This window comes from Solea solea, chromosome 7 (assembly GCF_958295425.1).
Source record: "Solea solea chromosome 7, fSolSol10.1, whole genome shotgun sequence".
Classification (NCBI taxonomy): Eukaryota; Metazoa; Chordata; class Actinopteri; order Pleuronectiformes; family Soleidae; genus Solea; species Solea solea.
In genome coordinates, this window is record NC_081140.1 from 26,331,626 (window position 1) to 26,354,459 (window position 22,834).

At 39.6% G+C, this 22,834-nt stretch overlaps 1 protein-coding gene across 1 annotated transcript in view; it reads left to right on the forward strand.

Annotated features, from left to right (window-relative positions):
- b3glcta (beta 3-glucosyltransferase a) overlaps nucleotides 1-22,834 on the forward strand; it is an 84,799-nt gene that overhangs the window by 58,026 nt on the left and 3,939 nt on the right. Inside the window, exons 9-14 of the mRNA XM_058634852.1 lie at nucleotides 873-1,004; nucleotides 4,631-4,700; nucleotides 8,082-8,195; nucleotides 19,987-20,086; nucleotides 21,348-21,467; nucleotides 22,625-22,769. Coding sequence (XP_058490835.1) covers nucleotides 873-1,004; nucleotides 4,631-4,700; nucleotides 8,082-8,195; nucleotides 19,987-20,086; nucleotides 21,348-21,467; nucleotides 22,625-22,769 — 681 coding nt within the window. The remainder of the gene's footprint in view (nucleotides 1-872; nucleotides 1,005-4,630; nucleotides 4,701-8,081; nucleotides 8,196-19,986; nucleotides 20,087-21,347; nucleotides 21,468-22,624; nucleotides 22,770-22,834) is intronic.

The window sequence follows — 22,834 nt, forward strand, 5'->3', positions numbered from 1 at the left end:
ACGATATATTGTAAAATAAAGGTGTGATAAATTCTGCCTTTTTTTCCTCCAGATTTCAGACTTAAACTCCAGGAATCTTGAATCTAACTTAAATCTCAGAATGATGGCTTTTTTTGTTAAATTTTGTTTTCAAACAAAATGTTCACATAATGTCTCTAATCCTCTTCCATAAGGAATCAAGTAATTCTAATTATTTTAAACTCACTGTACGTGATTTAGAAGTCATCACGATGTGTCTTGTCAATCCAAACAATAACAGTATGTCTGGGGATTATCATGGGATATATCATGGGGATTGTTCTTTTGTCTTTATTCATGTCTTAATGTCTCGTTTGTTTCCTCATTGTGGGGAGAGCTTCAGTGGTAGATGGTGCAACAAATGATAATGAGTCGTCATGAACCATTAATAACACAAACAGTTAAAATGAATTTATATCCTTCCTCACTCTGATGTGTCATTGGAAGTGTTTTGGCTGATGTAAGTACACGACTCAGCTCAATATATAACATTAGTCTTGTAGCTTAAAGATATTTTAATGCAGAAATGATGTTAAGATTTATGATTAAAAACAACATTTATTGCTGCTCATTATTGTGTGCCTACATGATTAATGCCATCATTGTCAGTTGCGTGCACGTACAGATAAATATGCATCATTTATGTGCAGGACAAACAATCCTCAGTGTCAGCTCAGTGCACTTTATTACAGCGATATTATTATTTAAGTTATCCTAAATATTAAATGTGCTTTCAGGGCTTTTGTGTTGTATTTATTATAAAGGCAGACTGAGAGCACCACACTCTTTCTATAAAACATTAATATCTCAAAGATCTTATCTTGTCTGGAGCTCACGAGTCTGTGTTTCTCCAGGTTGCCTTGTATATCTGGGATAATGGGAAAGGTCCACCTCTCACCGCTGTTCCCGAGCTGTGCACGGAGTCGGCCGACTCTCCTCAGGCTCGGCACTGTGCCACCACTCTGATCAGCGAGCCTCCGCTCTGTGTGAGTGTCTGCGCCGCTTCCACATCTCTGTGATTGTACGTGAATTCCCAGGAAACGGAGGGGGAACACAATTAGGCAACAACAACAAAGCAGAGGCTGCTTGACTGTCAGACGTTGGCCGTTATGTGATGATCTATGACGACGCAGCCCTGGGGCCTTAGCGCTCACGGCAGTTTCAAAGCAGCAGGAATATTTTTACAGAGCCAACGGCCTTCAACATAATTGGTTTTAGACAGAACTCAGAGGAAACGCTGCACATGAACCCAAAGAAACTGAGGTCTTGTGTATGTTCCATTAAACTTTATTGAATTCAGTCCATTGGCCGAGATATAAATCACCCTCCTGCGTTGCTATGTAATGTCTTTGCAGCTTGTTTGTTCAGTTTACCATACATAGCAAAATATGTTCTGCCTCCAACTTTAAACAGGTGTCAGCCATTGCTAAAATTGCTAAGAAAAACTACATACTACATACTTAGCTTGTGTAACATATATGGCTCTTTTCCATTATACAGTTCTAGCACGGCTCGATCTTCTCGTACCTGGTGGTTTTTTTTTAGTACCTGCTCTGGTGAGGTTCCAAGCGAGCTGAACTGAAACTAAAATGTGATGTCGACAGACTGCCGACCACTGATTGGTCAGAGACTGTCATCACTGGAAAACGACACTCTTTATAAACATCAGAGCTGTCGCTTTGTCGCTCAGTATGGGAGATTTAAAGGCTCACCTCGTTAGATAGCTGTAACATGGTGTCAGATTTCACTTTGAGACCACGCCTCCTGTACAACCCCCCGAGAGCTGGTCCAAGGCATAAGCGGGCTGCTTGGGGGCCCCCCAATAATTTGTTCCTTGTTTTTTTTAACATATTAAAGAACTCTAGATATCTTTTATATTTAGACATCGAGTTGAAGATTGCTCAAGACTGTTCTATGTTTTAAAAAACAAAGTCAGTAAATTCACTTCAAGTTCTAGTTCAGTATCTCTTTGAATATGAAAGTGCAAATTTATACTTTTGTGGGTGGAAAAAAAGCAATTTATACTTACATTTGTATCAATAACAGTCAAGCATCGGCTACTCTGAGGTGGTGGGAACTTGGACCGGCCCTGCGTCCTCCTCTCCCTCACTCAGCTCTTCCTCTTGGCATTTAATCAGAAGAGGGGGTTGAGTTATCCTTTAAGCTTAAGCTTGCATTAACGTATAAAACACTAAATAAATACATTACTGTCAGCTAAGTATGGAAAGTAATGTCACCGAAATGTCACCGAGCATCTCCTTAAGGTCACATGTACAGTATGTAGTGTTGTATCTGAGTGAGAGGTGGTGAGTGGGTGTGGTGAAGAAGGGGGAAAAACACACGAGTGGGTCTGAAAGGTCACTGACTGAAGTTTATTGTTCATTATTCCACGTTGACTTGCATTTATTGCACATTTGGCACGTTGTGTTTCCACATAGATCAGAGGGGTCAGACGTCCTGTAGCCTGGAGCTGCTGGCCCCAATAAAAGAATCAATAAAGCTGTGAAGAGGTGACTGTGCTGCACTGATGTGTGTCTGTGGATGAGTGGAGATGAATTCAGGATGCCAGAGCTGCAGCTCCAAGGTGTCACACTCGTTATTTCCCCCTCCAGTTCTTGACAGAAGAAAAATCCAATTCTTTTCATTTGTGATTCAAATCTCACACAGCTACAGCGTATGTTTTCTAGAGTCTGATATGATGTTTGCTGCAGCCTCAGCTGTCAGATTTACATATATTCATGCCAGGTCTTTTTACCTCCCTCGTTTGAAAGGAAAAAAATCAAATCATTCGCCTTTGTTTTCTTCTTTGGAGAAGAAAACAACGTGGCAACCCGAGCTGCCAGTGGAGAAACCTGAAAGTCGCACGGTTTTATTAGTATTCATGGAGATGTTTGTCTATAAAGGGATGTAATTTGATGGGTCAGTGGTTAAATAAGTTCCGAGAGACATTGCAAAGTGAGACAGTTGTATATTTGGACGAATGTAAACAAAGTATCAAGTACAGATTCAAGGAGGCAAAGGAGGGCAGCAGCAAAACAAGTCTGTTTTTTATTTTAGGCAATAACAACAACCCTTAGTGGTGTTATTCTGCTGCATGTGGTGGACATTTCAGACTAGAGATGTCTCTCAAAATCATGGGAGACATGAGTAAAACAGACAAAGTGTCACACAAATCAGCTGTGGTTGCACACTCGGTGAGAGAGTATTTTTTTTTCTTCCCTAAAACAAAGAAACTACAGCATTAAAAACCCTCAATTAAGCATTTGTGTGTACCTTTAAAACACTGCGGGCAAACGTGTGGCTTTTGCCGTGTTCCAGTTGTAGTCAAAAGTGGGAATTTTCAAGACCTCTTTCTCCCACTTTCCCACTTTTTAAAGATGACAAACCGTTGTGATGAATCCCAATTCCCCATATGTTTGTGGAGAATATTGCATTTCTGACTGTTTTACCTGATATTATTATGAAAGGTTAAACCAGACATTTAAACAGTATGCAGAGGTGGAAAGTAACAGCTCTCCTGTTCTTGTTCAGATCTTGTGTAATTTTAATTAAAGAGTCAGTGCCTAAAATCTAGGTGACATTACATGAATTGAAGGTAAAATAAATATACTTCATTTTCACCTAGTAGTCACCCAGATTTTCAGCTTGCTCCCTCATAAAAATCAACCCAGGACATAAAATGGCTGCCACTAGCATTAATACACAAAAAACACTCCACTACTTTTACTGTTAAATGCACTTCTGTCATATTAGTTTCACATTTAGTCAGTCATACACATACTACTGTTCATGTTTTATCTGTGGACTTGTAGATAAACTGTTTGTGTGAGCAAAATACACTTTATAGTGTTGTTAGCAACTGGTTTTGTTGTTAGCAAGCAGCTCGCCTGACAATTCAACTCAAATTCAACTTAGTCAACTTGTATATAAGATATGGACGTCTCTTCGAGTCCCAACTGCCAATGTAAATGGAACGCACCTGTTAGCCGAGCTGCTGCTAACATTAGCTTAGCTTGTTTTAGGATTCCTTCAGTGTTAACCTGTTCTCCAAAACAAACCAAAAGAAAGTAATTTAAATTCTAAATAATGAGATTTTGTGTTTGGACTCCGTGTTTCTTTAAAGCTCCTGCGCAAACACAGAAGCCGTGTTGGGCTTTGTTAGCACAGCTGCTAACATTACCTTTGTTTAAGGTTAGGATTTCTTCAGTGTTGGTCATTCCGAAGGTTTTATAAAAGCCGAAATATCCACACAGGGTAATTTAAACCCTGAATGAAGCAGTTTCCTGTTTGAAGTCAGTGTTTGTCTGAAGCTCTTGAGCAAACACTGGATGTCAGGAGGATGTTGTGATGCAAAGCAGCCCTGCCATGACAAACATAGTGAGAGTCATCGAGTTGACAGCTGGCACTTATGACATTTGCCATTAATGATAATAACGCAACAATGTCTCACAGCTACGACATCTCCACTTTCCCAACAATGAACCTCTATCGAGTGAAAAGACAAAATCTCAGTGGTTTGGCTGCGTGTATCGAAGATTCTGTTTTTATTGCGTGCGATTATGTTGTCCGTGCAAAGCCTTACTCTGATTCATGTCTCTTGTTTTCATCAAAGGGGGAGCCTGTACATAAAGAAGATATATTTGTCGGCGTGAAAACGTGTAAGAAGTTTCACAGTGAAAGAGGTGAGTCACACTTCCACTCTCTCATGAATAAACCAGCAACCTATAAATCCCCCTTCCACGAAATAGAATAGAATAGAATAGAATAGCCTTTATTGTCGTTATTTTGTGGACAACGAAATTTGGGTAAATACATCACTGTCCTGTGGTTTTGTTATTTTACCTTTGATACTTGTGACTTTTTATGAGCTGCTCTCTCATGTATTATGATGACATTAGCAATTTGTAAAGGGATAACATCATTGTGCCGAAATGTTTCTCAAATGTGTGACGTGGTGAATCTCGTCTGTGATTGGACGGTCGTTCTGCGGAAGTCCTGAGGGCTACCGTAATGACAAGTGTATGGGTGCAAAGCTCTATATCTCTGCTTTCGGGTATCCATCTATCTTTTACCACTTTATCCTCCACATGAGGGTCTCCACAGGGGGCGCTGTGTCAATCTCAGATGACATGGGGTGAAAGGCGGGGTCACACCCTGGACAGATCGCCAGTCCATGGTATTTTTAATTTTCTAGCGGTCTTGAAGTTACGATAATGAGAAGTACACATGCCAAATCCTGTCAGTGACAAAAGGGTTAAGTACCTGATATGCTGTGCAGGGATTTGACCTATTTGAGTGTCTTGTTTGTGAATTAAAGCCAGAGAGCAATGCTTCTGATCGAACACTCCTCTCAGTTATATTCTTTGCACTTTGTATTCAGTTGTTTTGATGCACTAAAAGCAGAACTACTACTACTGTCTGTTAGAGGAAAACCAGCCTTGCGAGATCGGGGCCTCAGAGTCCTCAGAGGTGTTGCAAGGTCTCGTGACCAAGCCAAGTACCGGCTATACTATATATATAACAGTCACTTACATGTCTTACAATTTGGCTTCTACTACTGTTCCAGCGGTTATTGGCATTTGCTGCTTGACCTTCTGCTGCTTCTTGTGTTCTCTGATAAAAGAAGAAAATGCCGCAGGTTTCGGTCAATATGTCGATTAGCAGATGAACAGACGAGGCTCAGACGGACTTAATGGACGTCACGTTCACAGGGTGTCACTCAAAGCGTAACGGCACTAATTACAGTCGTTACCTTTTCTTCTGCCAAGCTGCTATAATCAGGATTAGAGTGAATATTATGTTAATGTATCAAAGGTTGGCCGAGACCGGTAAATATTAAGAGGCTCCAGATTTCATTTCTGGTTGATGTAAGTGTTAAGGCCTTTTAGTCTTTATTATCTGAAATGATAATCCGTCCGTCCATTATCTGTGCCACTTATCCTCTGACGCTGGAGTTAATCCCACAGGCACAGAGGAGCCAACAAACAATTTCATTCATTCACAGCGATGGACACATCAGTGTGTGAAATCAATTTGTGTGTCTTTGGCCTGTGGGAGGAAACTGGAGTCAAAGTCATGCAGACGTTGAGAACGTGAAAACAAACCATGGTTTCAGAGCAAGAATCTTTTTGGATTGAGTTGACCGTGCTAACCACTGATCCACCGTGTCTCCCTGTAATGACCAGATTGTACAAATACGACCAAATATGTGGTTTTTAGGGTTCATCAATCTGGATTTGGCGAGGAGGAACTTATCTGAAATTATTCCTAGTTTTTGATTTTAATGTTAGATTTGACATGAATTATATGAATTATTATTATATTTAGTGTGCTGTTCCTCTGTTACATTAAAATTAAACATTGTAACATGGAGATTGTAAGGATATATTTGCTGATAACAATGTTGTGTGGTCTAGTATTGATACATAATAGTATAATAATTATTGTTCACATCTTTCTACGTTTTAAACTGTAATATATTCCAAATATCTCACATTTTCTTGACGTTTACATGTGTTTTCTTTACCAGGAGCCTGATATAAACTGTTGTGTATATATATTTTAAATTAATTTATAATTGGTTAGTGAAATCACATTAAAATTAAAACTATTAGACTGTCTACAAGCATAAACCAGGGTTAGAAGACGTGAATAAAAACACTTCACTCCTGAGCTGATCCAAGGTTATCGCCGAGGGTTGTGTAAGGAGCCACTCTGAGCCTGGTACGACCATGAACACAGATAATGACAGAACAAAGGGAGGATTATTCCACAGAGAAATTATGTCTTCCCCCTCAAATCATCTTCAGATTTGAGTTAGCGACGTGATTGACCTGATGTTTTCTTCACTTCTCCTTGTAACTCATCGCAGGCAACACAGAAAACTACAAGTGTATGAAGTCGTAATATTACGACAATAAAGTTGTAATATTGCAAGAATAAAGTCTTAATATTATGAGAATAAAGTCATAATATTATTAGAATAAAGTTGCAATGTTATGAGCATAAAGTCGTAGTATTATGAGAATAAAGTCGCAATATTGCGAGAATAAAGTCGTAATATTATGAGAATAAAGTAATATGAGAATAAAGTCGTAATTATTATTCAAATAGAATCTGATCAGCTGCAGGAACACGGAGCATTTTGTAGAGTTACATTTTGATTTGGGCTTCACAAATAAAGAAATACACATTATTATTACTATTATTATTATTATTAATATTATTATTAATATTATTATTATTATTATTATCATCAGGACTTTGAAAAGATTGAGAAAGAAACTGAGTTTGCTTCGAAGAAAGAGTCACAAACACTTTTGTGGATGCATCTGCAGATCCTTCTGAGTATATTCTGTATTTATTTTATATTTTTTATTTACTTGAACTTTAAACTCATCATAATAATATAATATAATATACAGATCTCTGCGTGAAGTCCGAAAATTGTCAGCTCAGAAAACAAGGTCAGAGATGGAGAATTGCTGCATGTACCAGTGGCTTAGCTGGAAAAAAACTGTGTGTAAATAGAAGGAGAAAGTACATTAAGATAAGATAAGGAAAGGTAAATAAAGGGCACAAAGTGGAAAAATATTGTCCCAAATTATTTTATGTACATAATAACGTATCCCTAAAATTGAACTTCTGAAACTAAAGAAACATATTAAAATGGTTTATCATTTAATTAAACTAATATAAAACTAATATATGTATACATTTATGTATGTATATATTCAGCACATACTGTACTGTGAATTAATCTAGACTTTTAACAGAGGGGAAGGATTAAAGGGAGCTTTTATCTCAACATCTTCTTAACATTCACTTCATCTCCTCCCTCGTCTCCGCTGATGATTTATTGCTTAATAAATTCAGTGATCTTTTATAAAATTTCACAAAAAAAAAAAAACACATCAGAGAAAACACGCTGTGCAATAAAAATGAAGTGTGCCAAGGTTGTTGAAGCCTCAGAGAAGCCAAGGTTTGCCGACGGTGAAACACTGTCAGCGATGCGCTTTAACTAATTCTCTTGTTTCTTTCTTCTTCTTCTCTTTCTGCTTCAGTTCCAGTGATAAAGGAAACGTGGGAGAAGGACGCACTATTCTTGGAGTACTACAGTGACCACGATGATCCTTCAATACCGACCATTAATTTAGGAGTACCAAACACTGAGCGAGGTAAGAGCTCACTCCTTTGAGGCAAAATAGACAAGAGTGAGACCTTTGTGATGGTGAAGGTCACTCGCAGTCAGAACGACATGACAAATGAAATGGCAAAACTCACAACGCTGCATTTTCTAAAGAGGATGTTTCAGTGAGTTTTAGACCGAATACATTGTGTCTTTCTCTTAAACCTGACCCTTTTTTCTTGGAAAATGTTGTTTTTGTTAAAAGTATTTGTTAACTTTGAGATTTTTGAGTTTGGTGGAGAAAAAAAAGGGGAATTGCCCCTTTGTCTATCCTGGACAAGACACATGCATAGACACATTTTTGAGAGACATTAGTGGAATGGCTGTCACACCTGGACAAGGACTTGGACCCAATTACAAGACTCCGGAGACGAAATGAAAAATAAACAATCTTTTATTTTCAAAGTGCAACAATATCTCAATATGCGAGTAACTGGTGATCTGTCCAGGTGTGACCCCGCCTATCGCCCTATGTCAGCTGAGATTGGTACTTTTTTATAAAAAGTGTACTTTTTGCTCAGGTGTGTTTATTTAAATAAAAAGGACGTAAGACACTCTATATTGCACATTCTTATAGCTTAAGTTTATCACTTTTTATGGTGCAGTGTCTAAGAATGAGTGACATCTAATGGTGAGGCTGCAGATTGCAGTCCTCATAACCACATGGAACGACGGTGGCCTTCCCAAACCAGAAAGGATATTGTTCGACTCCATTTATGTTGTAATCTCCTGCTTAAAAAGGCTAAATGCATGGCATGCCCTGGCTGCCGAAGACAAAAAAAAAGGTAATAAAACCCAGAATGTGACTCCCACTCGACATGGCTGACCTGAGGGGAACAAGAGGCCGATCAGACCTCGTGAAGAAAAAAACATGTCCCTCGACTGGTCTGAGAGTTTAATGGTCCCTTAAGAGGAATCCTAACCCAACAACATCCTCCAGGCTTTTCCTCAGGAGAAACTCTGGATGTTGCCGGGTAACAGGATGCAAGAGAAGGGGTGTGTCTGCAAGGGAGTGACACTTTTCTGTCGCCCCAATCGGCTGACTGTCGTCTGTCTAGCTCCACCTGTACTGTACTGTACCCTTACTGTGGTATCTCAAGGGAATGGGATTGAAAAATGGAACGTGTGGGGAAGGAATAATACCAAAATAAGTATTATTCCTAATGGAAACACAACGAAATATGTGCTGTACTGAACTAAACTGCTCCACTTGGTATAAACACGCCATTACTGGGCTGAACTACAAGTGATTTGGACAACTTGAAGTTCCGCCCCTCTTTGTGACTTAAAGGTTCATCGATCACCTGATTGTATGAATTGTTAGAACATTTAGCTATAAAGAGGTGGCCATTTTGGATCTTTTGAGTTTTAATGCTACCAGAAGGCCTCATAGTTTCTCCAACACACTTGGAAGACAAGAGTGAGGTGAAGGATATTCAGCTGCAACATGAATCTATTGATGAATGAATCTGTTATTCTTCTGTTATTGTGCTGACTTTTCTGTGATTTGGAGAACTTGTAGTTCCGCCCTCTCTCTTGCAGTTTGCTGATGGATAAGTTTGCAGGACACTGTTCTGAACCAGATGATGTGATTTTTTTTTGTTTTTATAGCCTTTATTTAACCAGAAAAGCCTCATTTAGATCAAAACTGTCCAGGCAAAGACAGGATGTGTGGCTCCAGCTAAAGAATCTGTGACTTAACTTGTTTTTGCTGCAACACAGGCTACGCCAAAACAACTGCGCTGTAGTTCACTCGCTTCGTCAGCGCTCGTTTCTGTCCTCTGACAGAATATACACACACACACACACACACACAGGAGCTCACCCACTCCCTGACTCTCTGCCAATCACAGTAACACAACAGGCATGACCTTTAACCTCGCCTTCACTCTAAATCTGATCTCAACAATTCAGCCGACGCCAAAACAATAAAGTAGTCACACATCATAGAACGCATAATTCAGCCTTCTACAGTACTTTACCCAGAACAGAACAGATCTTTAATATTCATATATCAAAGTGATATAGTTAAAGATTTATTACTCCCAACGTCCTTTAAGTCAGGTTTTATCCTCGGGTGACAGTGCAGCTCCTGCCACTTGAGATTTAAAGACTCTGGGAGATCCGGATTTTGATGAGTCATTGTTGGCAGGACTCCCTAACAGTGATTTATTAAGAAAACAAAATGATTTAATCAACAAAAAAAAATAAGTAGCGACTCTTTATCAGAAGAAAAGTTTAATGCATCACAGATTTATCACAGGTACAGAAAAACCTGCCACATGCCACATCATGTAGAATTTATGGGAATTCATAATGTATCGTATCACAGATGAAGCAGAAGAGCATGTAAACAGAATCCAGGCTTGTGTGTAAAGACAGCTCCGCCTCTGATTCAGTGTGGTCCTACTTTGCCCGAGGCGGGAACCACTTGGCCGCAATTTTATTCCACATTCTCGGCGCCGTCAGCTTGAAACGACACCTAAGACCTCTCTTAACGGGATGATGCATCTCTTTCAGCTCTGCTGTGGGAAGAGCGAGGGCTTCGTGTTGATGTGAGAGTGTGCGCTTTCGTCTCCGCTCTCCCTTCACTTACTGTCTCCAGGCAGCTCGGGGTGTGTTTTGCAACCATGTTTGCACCGAGGGAGGGAAGGATGCCAACTGCCACTGGCTGCTTCCTTAAAAGTTTGTGTAAATCTGACCCCCATCAAGAGGAAAAGTCAGTGTTAGTTATAAAGTTAGTCGGTGATCAGTTCACTCGAGGGCTGCATCAATATCTGGGCTTCAATCAGCCTGTTTTTATGCACATTTTTGATTTGCATTCAGAGAGTGGTACAGAATGGCACATATCTTTTTGCCTTTCCATGAGGAATAGTACCAAAATAACCAGCCCCAGCCGTTCCATTTTTGACACCCTTCCCTTGGGGTAATTGGTATAGTCGGCTGATTGAGTGACAGAAAAACGACACTCCGTTCCCTATTTTTTTGTTGCCTGTGTTTCTCTTCAACGCCCACAGACTATTTTACAAAATTATACAAAATTTGAACAAAAGAGCAGCTGGATGTCCTGCATTGTTGTCTGTTGTCGTCGCGCCGGTACGACATCACGCTATGGACCTTACACAGTAGGTTTACATAAACCGTTTAATCGATCGGCGGCCTTAGCTTGACTAAGACAGGCAATCGGACAACTTGTGGTTGTCGTGTTGTCTGAAAAAGACGCTGCCGCCACAGTTTATACATCGTATCCTTCTACATTTGGGTCAAAGACTGAGGAGGTAATTTTGTGCAGAACTCCAAGTCCCACTCCAGTCCGACTAAGCGTGCATGCAGGAGTAATCAGACTATGAATGGCATTATCAAGGTATGTTAGTCTGACTAAGACTAGCTTGAATTTAAGCTTTGATATCAGGTCCAGTATGAATAATGGAAACAGTTTAGAGATCACATGATTATGTCTGTCCCTCTTTTACTTTTCTCTATTCTGACAAAATAGTGGATATAGTAGTTTTCCCTCTGCAATCCACTGTTTCCAGGAGGAACGTGTTGACCGATAAGGAAACCACAGCATTCCTCCATTTAGTGCAAGAAGCAAATCCATCTATAAATGCAAGGAATGTCTGTCTGCCTCTCCTGTTAATCACAAAACCATCCAAGGGTGTCACTTGACGGGCTTCAAATTTGGCAGGCGACTTATTAAAGGCACCAGTGTGTGCAGTGCTGACTTTGACATTCTCTAGATAAGAAATGCAAAAGATGTCAGTTGATATCTCTTGCCTTTGCTGCTCACAATCAGATAAAAAACACGATCAAAAACATACAGAAACTTCCTTGGTGAAGGTAATTATTAGTTGAATCATTTAGGTCTTCCTCTTTTTTCCATTTTACATGCTACTCCAAACAGCCAGCACAAGGTCGAATGTGTTTAAAACAGCGATTAGGTTTGTTTATACACTGAGGAAAAAGCTATTTAATTTGATAATGAGATAAACCCAACTCTGAGCCTATCACTGTCGACATCAACTCACTGTTGCAGCTTTTGTAGTTTGGTTAAAGGATAAAGATAAGCAGGGGTTTAATGTGCCGTTTGTGCTGCTCAGGGTGTAAGATTTGTACTGACCTTAAGAAATGTTAAATGGTTTGTCTCGTTGTCGTTAACATTAAAGAGAGAAGACGATTGTCGTGTCATTCTCTCTCTGGCTACAGAAGATACTGCGTCAGTTTGCGTCACACAAGAGAGTAAATTAATGTGGATGTCAACTTTACATTTTACCGAACCACAAAAACTCTAAGATGTTTTGGCTGATATCACTCTATGGTCCACTCCAAAAAAAAAACAATGTTTAATCAAAGATTGCATTGATAAAAATGGCTTACCATACTTACAAGACTTACTGACTCACCTTGTGCATCTATATCCACAAGGTGGCAGTAACAGCAAACATTTTTTGTTTTTGGACTGAATTGTCTTTACAGAAATATCCATATTTGTGTTTGAGTTTCCTGTTTGATTAGTGAACTACTCGTGTGATTGCATATGTAATGACATATCTGAGGGTCGTTGTATCTCGTCTGAACTCAACATGCTGTGGACCCTGCATTACGCACACTTGTGCTCATGCGCTGCACTTTGCTTTGTTTGTCTTGTTTGTCTTGTTGGAGTGGAGAATTTGCCCAAACTGTTGTTTTGGTTGTTAATCAACAGCAGGAAATCACATTTTTTCCATGCCTATTTTCAGCAAAAAGGTCTTAAATTTAACAGATATAGCCTTTGACCCAACATTTGTGCTGAATTTGACCATAGCCAGTAGCAAACATGGCTGTGGAGCCTCTATGTCATGCAGTGATCTGTGTGTCCACATGACGGACATTATCAGAGCCAGGCACTGATATTAATATGTCCAATCTGAAGTGATTAACTGGCTAAAACTGTTAGCCACTAGTTATGACTTACCTCTGAGTTTAATGTTTTTCTGCCAGGAAAAAGTTACGATTCAAACAATTTCTGTTTGTATTTTCTCGAGGCCTTTGTTTGCCAAATCTTTCTCATAGATCACCGTGGGAGAGAGAATCTCCCTCCCTTTAATTCCGCTCAGCACTGCATGCCAACTTTTTATTCTCTCTAAACTTTTGGGAGACGACAATCGAGCGGTGGAAATTTGGCAGTCGTCCACAGTCCATCATTAAGACACAGGGATTTTCTCTAGTTTGGTAAGCAGCCAGCTGCTGAAGCTCTTCTGTCATTTTAATAACTGGGCATAATGGCTGCATTCAGATTACCAGCAACACTGATCAAATGTGATTCAAATCCAATGCTTTGTAGATGAGGTTTGATGGATCACATTCATAATTACAAGTGTATTTCCCTTATCCCACAAATACACAACAACAACAGCAGAAAACTTCATATTAGTGAGACCTAGAGTGATACTTAAGATTCATAATATATGTCTTTATTAATCACTTAGGGACATTAAGAAACATTGTTGTTTGATTTTCACACTGTCAGTATATGTTGATGACATCAACAAATTCATGAAAGGAAGACCATTCTCTCTCATGTCCCATGGGCATATTGGATATACTATATGCACACAAGTGGTTGACTGCACCTGTTAAGTATTGAATTCAGGTGTTTCAATCAGGCTTGGGGCTCCAGGCCTTACGCTTAACGCATACCAAGACATTTTGGACAATGCTATGCTTCCAACAGTTTGACTTGAGTTTGGTGTGGAAGATCTTGACTGATCTCACACAGAGCCCTGACTTCAACCCCATCGAGCACCTTTGGGATGAACTGGAACAGAGATGAGAGAACATCAGTGCCTGACCTCATAAATGCTCTACAGAATGATTGAATGGACACAAATTCACATAGAACTCCAAAATGTTGCTCCAAGAAGAGTGGAAGCTGCAAAAGGGAATCAATTCAGTCCCTGTTGGGGTAATGGTCAGGTGTCCTTATGCTTTTGTCCATATAGTGTCTGAATGTCAGAAACAACTTAACTTTTGAGGCTTTACTTTAATGCATAACAAGCTGGGCATCCACTTGTAAGACGAGCTCTAAAGCCCATTAAAACAGTACACAAACAATCACTGTCAGATCTTGAAGAAACATGAACTGCTAAACGGGGATAACGCTTTTAAATACAATGACTCTGTTTTGATGTATAAAGGTTTTCATTATCTAGCCATCACTTCCACTGCAAGAATTTATTAAAAAGACCAATTGTAATATGTGAACTGTCCACTCCAATACCCATTTACCAAACACTTAAAAACATCATAGCTGCTATCACAATTCTGCATATTCTTATTTATTAGTGACCATCGACCTGCCCAAGGGACAAAGGATGACACTTTTTTCATTCATTATATATGCTGTCCCTGTCTTAAATAAATAAATAAACTTCAGACTTCAATCAAACATAAAATCTTGAAAGTATGTACAGTTTGGAATAAGTCCAGTTGATAAGATTTTTTACGATGGTTTGAGTCTGAGAGGAGAGACTTTTTAAAAAAAAAGTTACTGAGACTTGAATATCATAACAACAGAAAAATTAAATTAACATTATATCAGTTAAGAGAGATGTGCACGTGGGGACACATAACATTAAACATAAAGATTTTGTGCAAGCGGTAATCAGAAAAGCTGAGTCTTTTTTTTTTTTTTACCCCTAATGTTAAATATAAGTTCAGATGATACACAATCATTTATCAGACTAATAGTGAATTAAAACCATAACATATAATTTATTGGTTCCTCCTCTTGTTAACATCAGTCTACTTATCTCGCAGAGCCTTGAGGTTTTTATGCTAATGTTTGCCAAGAGCAGCCTCGAGTTCCACAAGAGTCAACAGTCAGCGTCAGTGTGTGAGGAATCTGCAGTCAGCACCAGTGCCGCTGATTATTCACCTTCACTTGACTCCACTGATTCCACTGATCTGCCAACGCCGCTAAGAGTCAAGTCCTGAAACTGTGTCGTGAATTTAGACGCTTGTTTATACACTGAATGTGCAGGTGAAGTATAAGAGTGTGTTTATCTAAAGCCACGGTTCTCAAACTGTGGCGTGTGTACCACTAGTGGGGCGCGAGCTTCCTCTGGTGGTACTCTGAGGAAAATCAGAAATACTGTATGTGTTTGGAGTGGAGCTGAGGAAATCTGACGGGAGTGTGTAGAAAATGAAACAAACAATAAAATGAGAGTCATCTCTCTCCATCTTAATCTGCCTCCTTTGAAAAGTCCACATCGCTCGGTCCATTTACACCACTGTATTTTAACGTTGGTGTTAATGGTGTTGCTTCAAGAGCTTGGTATTAAACGTCTGAGAACCACTGATCTAAAGGATGAATAGATGGATGGATGGAGGAATGGATGTTTTTATTTTATAACCTTTAACTTATTTTGGCTTCTTTTGTGGCTCTGTGTGACTTGGACGACCTGTATTTCCACCCCCTCTCTTGCAGTTTGCGCATGGTTACTATTGCAGGATCAGCTGTTCTGAACCAGAGGTTAGATGGATGAATGGATGGTAGAGATGTGACTGTGTGGTCCATTTCTCTATACTATTGCAAGTACAATAGTGTCTTTGATTCGTCTTTGTGGACTTGTGATGGCATCGAGCGTAAATATTGTGACGAGAATAACAAGGAGGAGCAGAACTGTGCTTTGTAGCTCAACTGAGCCACATTTATTCCCTTGTCGCAGCAACAGCTAACCCCCGAGGTTGAGGCGTCCTCAGGGAAAAACAAAACAGGGCGGCTAACCCACTGGCAAAACTCTTCTGCTTGTCACTAGCTGAACTCCCCTCTGAACAAAAGGTAAAGAAATCCCTCGCCAGAACTACTTCCCAGCCTATTACCCACCCAATTAAACTGAGCTGATATTATATGAAATTAAACGTACAACAGAGACTGTGTTTTGCGTTTTGAAGCAGAAACCGCTTACACGAATGAATACGGACATTTTGCTGGTACAAGGTCACCTTAGGTCCATGACACGCTTGGGAAATTGCGAGTCTTCTGTGTTACAATCTGCAGTCTCACCACTAGATGTCACTAATGCTTCCACACTGGATGTCTAAGGTCTAACCCGCAAGGTAGATTCTGAAGGTAGATCTGAACAAACTGGATGTTCTTCATGCATGGATTTGTAACAGAGGTATTAGCATGTCATTTTGATTTTGCTAAATGTGTAACAAATTGACCCACTTGACTTCCTCTAGACATTATTTACGATGTGGCATTCTGTAGACGTGATGCAAAAATCTAAAAAAAATAAAATGAATGTATGAGGGAAAACAACAAGCTTTCCTTTTGTGAGTGAGAAAAATAGTCAAGCTTTCGAGCTCTCTGGGCAAGTAAAGTGAAAACTGATGCAAGGCCATGCAATGGGAAAATAAAAGCATGGAACTTCATCAAGTCAGTCCTCAGACTACAAATAGACGAGTGTGAAGTGTCGTGTTAATCACGTTAAAGTGATGGAAAGTGTCTCGGCCCAGTAAGTTGCGTTGTTTGTTTCCATTAGTTGATGGTTTTGTATCATTTCCTGGTTTATTTTACTTTCTCTTCTTGTGTTTACAGTATAACATGTGGTTTTACATTTTTATCGCAAACACTTTATTTAAAAGAAAATGTGTGCGTTTCCATCCTCTGCTGTAAAGACAATAAGTAGTTGGAGCAAAAGTACGGGTCACGACAGGAGGATAACGCGACGTGACTTGATGTGGTACAGTAAATAGATTGTTGTGTTTTCCCCCAAGTCGAGAAATGTTGTGGGTTCCTCGTCAGTCCCTAAATCTGCGTTTCCCTCATGGTACAGTTTGTAACCGACTACTTTACTTGGTAGTCGGTTTGTGGCTGTTTGTCTCAACAAACGTTAAACTTTGTATGAGTAGACTGCAGGTGTTTAAAAACAACTGGTCGCAAGGGAGTGACGTTTCTGTCGCCCAATCAGCTGACTGTGCCACCCTTACCTTACCGTACGCCACCCTTACCTTACCGTAACATTTTACTCTAGTACCCCAAGGGTGCCAAAAATGGAATGGTAATTTTTGTGTTATGTAAAAAAAACATGTACCATACTGTACCAAACCGAACTGTCCCACTCAGTGGAAACATGGCATTAGTGTGTATATATAAATACATGTTGTCTAGTCTTGAAGCCTTGAGATTTGACGTTGGACAGCCGATGTCATGATGATGAGTCATAGTGTGTCTCAAAATACAGTGAGGCGTTAAAAACTTGACAATTGTTGTAATTTCCCTTAAATTTACCCTTCATAGAAACCCTTTAAAAGTTGTTACAGCTGCAAAAGAGACCAACTCCATATTAAAAAAAACTATATACGTATTTGAATATTTCATTACAGTCCCTGATGGGGTAATGGTCAGGCTTTTGTCCACCAAATCATCACCATTTTGGCAGGCAATCCATAGACATTTCTATGGATTGCCTGCCAAAATGGCGTTGTTTTGGCTGCCTGCCACTTACCGGAGTTCTATAGGATGATACCAGCTGTCAGTCATTCCTACTGTAGCTGCCATATTTTTCTGTTCATTTTCCTCTAAATGGGAACATTGTGAATGAGTCCAAGAACTCAGGGAAAATGTGCACAGATGTTATAAATCAAGTAGAGACAAATGTATGTCTATTCTATGTCCATTTATGGACCTCGTCTTCACAATCATATCCATTTATGCTGTTTCTGTTTAATTTTTCCAGTGTGATATTTCTAAACATCATCCTTTATTCTAGTTCTTTACTCTGGTGAATCTTACTTTTCACATGTGCAAAAAATTCTATGCGATATTTGAAGACTTTTCTCAAATGTTTCTGTTTCCATCCAATTTTTCAGGGGGTTGAGCAAATCAAAAATGCGCATAAAAACATGCTGATGGAAAAACACATTCTAACACATCATCTTCACTCGTGTTAGAATTCCAGCAGCTTCTCATGTCTCTCATGTATTTTGATTCCTGACCAGGGAATATTGCCGCCAGCATTTTTATTTATTTTGTTATCACTGGGTACCTTTTGATGGATTGATCACTTTTGAACTGAACCAGTTTACTTTCATACATTTTCTCTTTTCCCCTATTTTCCTGGGTTTGCGCTGTGGTTCATATTCTGTTAGGAATCTCACTTTCATGCTGAATCGGGAATTAACCGACCATTACTCGCTAACCTCCTTCAACTACAAATAATATCACCAGTCCTTTACACACAGACCTGTAAAATGTAAATTTGTAATTTTATTCCTGTCAGCAGTTCAAGGTTTCCTTTCTTACTTTAAAGTCAGATACAAGGGGAAGAAACCACCTTGGGTTTCTTATAAATAAAACAGCAGGGCCTCAGTATTCTTTGTGATGCTTGCCACCAGGGATTTCCATGTCTCAGCTCTGAGCCATGATGGTGTGCAGATATTTGGATTGTGATGGGTAGAACAGATTCCTCTAGGCTGCTTGTTTTCCTTGGGTGCAACCACATCAGTGTTTTTTTTTAGTTTTCAGGAGTTGGCAGGTCATTTTGTTCAATCTAATGCTAATGTCAAACACGCTTGAGTAAAAGTTTGGTTTTCAGGACATTGGCATTGACATCGGAGACGACATCTTTTTCAACTAAAGCCCTAAAGTTCACATCTTGAGCCTGAAAAAGCCATAAAATACATACATATGTATGTATGTATATATACATATATATATATATGTATATATACATACTGTATATCTATATATGAATTTACTTTATAAATTAATGCTGTACAGTTGTGTGTGTAAACAACCAAAGTTGCCTTTTTTTTCTTCTTCTTTTTTTACAGCACTTTGCGAAACAGGTTATTTTTAAATGTGCTATTTACATAATCAAGACCATGACCTTGAATTTTAAGGCTGATGGAAATACGTCAGAATATGACAATAGAATACTGAATGTCTCAAAACAATAGCTAATTTAAAGCCAGGCATGTGTGACAGTGAAATTAATAATAAGTGTATTATTATTAACAATAATGATACTACTACTAATAATAATAATAATAATAATAATAATTCAAGAAAAGATAAGTCGAAGAAGTTTTCATTATCCACAAAAACAAATCTGTTGTAATTAGTTTGGAACGCTGAGTGCAGTGTTCTTTATTAATATATCTTTGTTATTTTGTATTGTTCGGACTCCGACAGCTCCAACACTTTATAATGGATTTCAACATGTTCAGGTCGTTCATGACATTTACGCTGACATTCAAAGTTTTTCTGCTCTTTAAACTTTTTGAAATACTTACACATTTTTCTGCATTTTTTTACAGAGAATTTCTGCAGACTCTTTGAAGGATTCTTTTAAAAGAATAAAAGTCAATTAAATATATTGTTTGCTGCAATGGTTTTCAAATCATTCGAGTAAACGACTATTATTGTCCACGTTTAGCTTCATATGAAAATCGCTCAGGCTGGATTAACACAAAAGGCGTTCATGATGATAAACTCAATCAGGCACTGAAGTGAATCGAGATGGGCTTCAAGTTATTGCCTCACAGTTAACATCTTCTCCTGAGTGAAATGTTAAAAGTGCTTTTACAGATTCTAATTGCTCATTTTTCTGTGTGTTCGAAATTGTGTGTGTGTGTGTGTGTGTGTTTGTTGTACAGAGAAAACAATAATGCCAAATGTGTTTTCTTAAAGTTACCCACTCATTAATCTTTGTAAACCAGAACACAGCACGTGGTCAGTATTGATTAAGTCGCTCTGGCCTGTATTGATCTGTACATGTCTCCATTTACAGGCCACTGCGGGAAAACGTTTGCAATCCTCCAGAGATTTCTGAGCAGCAGCGTCCCAAACACCAAGTGGCTCCTCATCGTAGACGACGACACACTGATCAGGTACATTTTCACCATCTGGAAATGGTTAGAAGGGAAACATAATGAGCAAACACTTTGCATCGGTGGAGAGAGCAAACAGGGACCAGATTCAAGCAAGATATGCAGCATCTGCCTAGGCCGGTTGGGGTGAAAGGAAAAATGTTAGACAGAGGAGAGGCGGGGTGGACACAAAGGTTTGAAGTAGAGACAGAAGAAGCAACTTGTTGTAGAAAATTGCACTAATAACAATATTGATGACAGTTCAGCTATCCATAATAAACCTCATGACTGGATCTGGATCCTGCAGCCCAGGAGTCACAGGCACTAGCAGAACTTAACTTATCTTCACACTAGACCCACATTTTTTTTTGAATGAATTTTGATTACTTGCTGATTTACTTATTTTTACTTATTTTAGCTGTTCATTTAAGACATTTATCTTTGAAAAGGACCGTGGCTTGCAACTGAAGGGTTGCCAGTTTAACTCCCTGCCAAGTCAAGGGCTAGGATCCCCCTGAGCTACGTACCCAATCCCCATTGTTAATTGGACACTCTAAATTGACCCCAGCCACAGAGAGGGGCTACATCCAGTGTACTTGCTGTGCCGGTCCCAATCCCATATAAATTGGAGGATTATGTCAGCACACCCCGTGCAGATCAAACGTGCAGATCGTCCGCTGTGGTGACCCATAGAGAGGGAGCAGCTTAAAGAGGATGAAAACAAGATTTGGCTTTGACATCAAAAGATAAATATAAGATTTATTTTCAGGTATTTACATACTTACAATAATGCCTATTAATATTTAGTGGTGAATCCTTTGTTGTGTGTCGTGTTGATGTTTTTGTCTCATGACGTGTGTTGAAGGAGCAGATTTTCTCCTCCTCCTCTTGACAGTCGATCAGAGCACAGGCTACAGTCTGCTCGACTTTTGTCGTCATGGTCTTAAAAGTATTTCCAATCTGCTGACTTTGCGACACCTGCTCAGCTCACTTGAAGATATATAGTGTAATATTGTGTACATGAGGGCAGCTTCAGACCCTATACTGGTGTCGGTATCAGTGCATCCCTACGTAGTATATCGAAAAAAGATGAGCAAATAAATTCAAGTCCCGCTGGATATACTTTACACCTGCCAGGTCGCTCCTTCATGTGGAAGCGTCTCCATGTGTAATAGTGCCTGAGGGAGAGCAGTTATTTCACTCCCTCATTGGACCGTTTCTTTGCATGTGTGTGTCTGTGTGTGTGGAGATGTGTAATGAGCTGGATGTGTGCCGTGTGCAGCCTCCACAGACTGCGAGCGCTGCTGAGCTGTTACGACCCGTCTGATCCGGTGTGTCTCGGGGAGAGGTACGGCTACGGCCTGAGCCAAGGCGGCTACAGCTACATCACAGGAGGCGGAGGGTGAGTCTCACAGTCATAAAGAAATTAAAAAAGAAAAATAAGATCCAAGACGGGCTACACTCTGGAAAAAGGTCAACGAAAATGACACATGGAATTTATTACCTTTGTGAGAAACAGAGCTCTGGACAGTTTTTCACAGTTTTCACCACTGTGTTTGGCAGGAAATGAAGAGCAACAGTCACTGCAGACTTAAAATCCATTGTTCTCCATTTTGCCCTGTCCCTTGTGTCCTCTTCTGTTCTTCCTTTTATTAAAAACCCAACAGGAGCCCAATTTCCATCTGCATCCTGTTGGTCAATAAGACCGATGGCGGTAATTTTTTCCCGGACATTGCTGTTTTTAGTGATCCCCATATTTGATTTGGCAAAGGCAGAAACACCCGCAACAGTAAGAACAATACAGTCACACAGATTAATAATTAAAGATATGATGGTATAGTTTATTTTATTTTGAAAGTGAATTTTACACACCACATTCATCGGGCACAGGAGCAGCAGGGATTTGAACTGGAAACTGTCTGGTTACAAGCCCAATTCCCTTCCACTTGACCATAGCTGCCTATGATATTTTTGCAATATATGATCCAGTTTTTTTGGAAAATATGATGAATGATCCTCAGTCCTCACCTCTCAGTCTGCAGTCAATCCCGAGTCATGATTCCCGCAAAACAATGACTAAACTCCGACTTGATTCCAAGTTCCCGAAACAGCGCGCTCGGGGGAATAACGGTCAAAGATATAAACTCTGCCGAGAGAAAATAGAATGTGTAATGAAAAACCTGTAATCTGTAGATAATCTGTTTCAATTTAGTGCCTGGCTCCCTTCGGGGGAAAATGCCAACTGCATTACAAAACAACACAACAACAACAACAACAACAGCACGAGAACCCAATATGAAACATTCATCAGTTGATAAGACAAGACAGGGAGTCGATACTAAAAAGCCGCTCGTAGGAAATGATGGTAAGTGCAAGAAAAAACATGGAGCTTAAAAATTCCATAACACCCACAATGATTTATTACTCCGCGGTAAAAGAGCGTCAGCTGTCGCATATGAATCTCCACTTAGTGACACTTCACAACACGGCAAAAAAAGAAGGCGATATCTGTGTGTTGAAATAATAACAAAGCTCTTTTATTCTGTGATGTTGCTGTAGTATGGTGTTCAGCAGGGAGGCCGTGGTCCAGCTCCTCAACAGCGGCTGCAAGTGCTACAGCAACGACGCTCCGGACGACATGGTGCTGGGAATGTGCCTCAACGCTCTCGGACTTCCTGTCACGCACAGTCCGCTCTTCCATCAGGTGGGGGTTTTTTTTAATGCTCTTATATAGTGCTCTGTTTAATAATCATTTTATTTTCTTAGTCC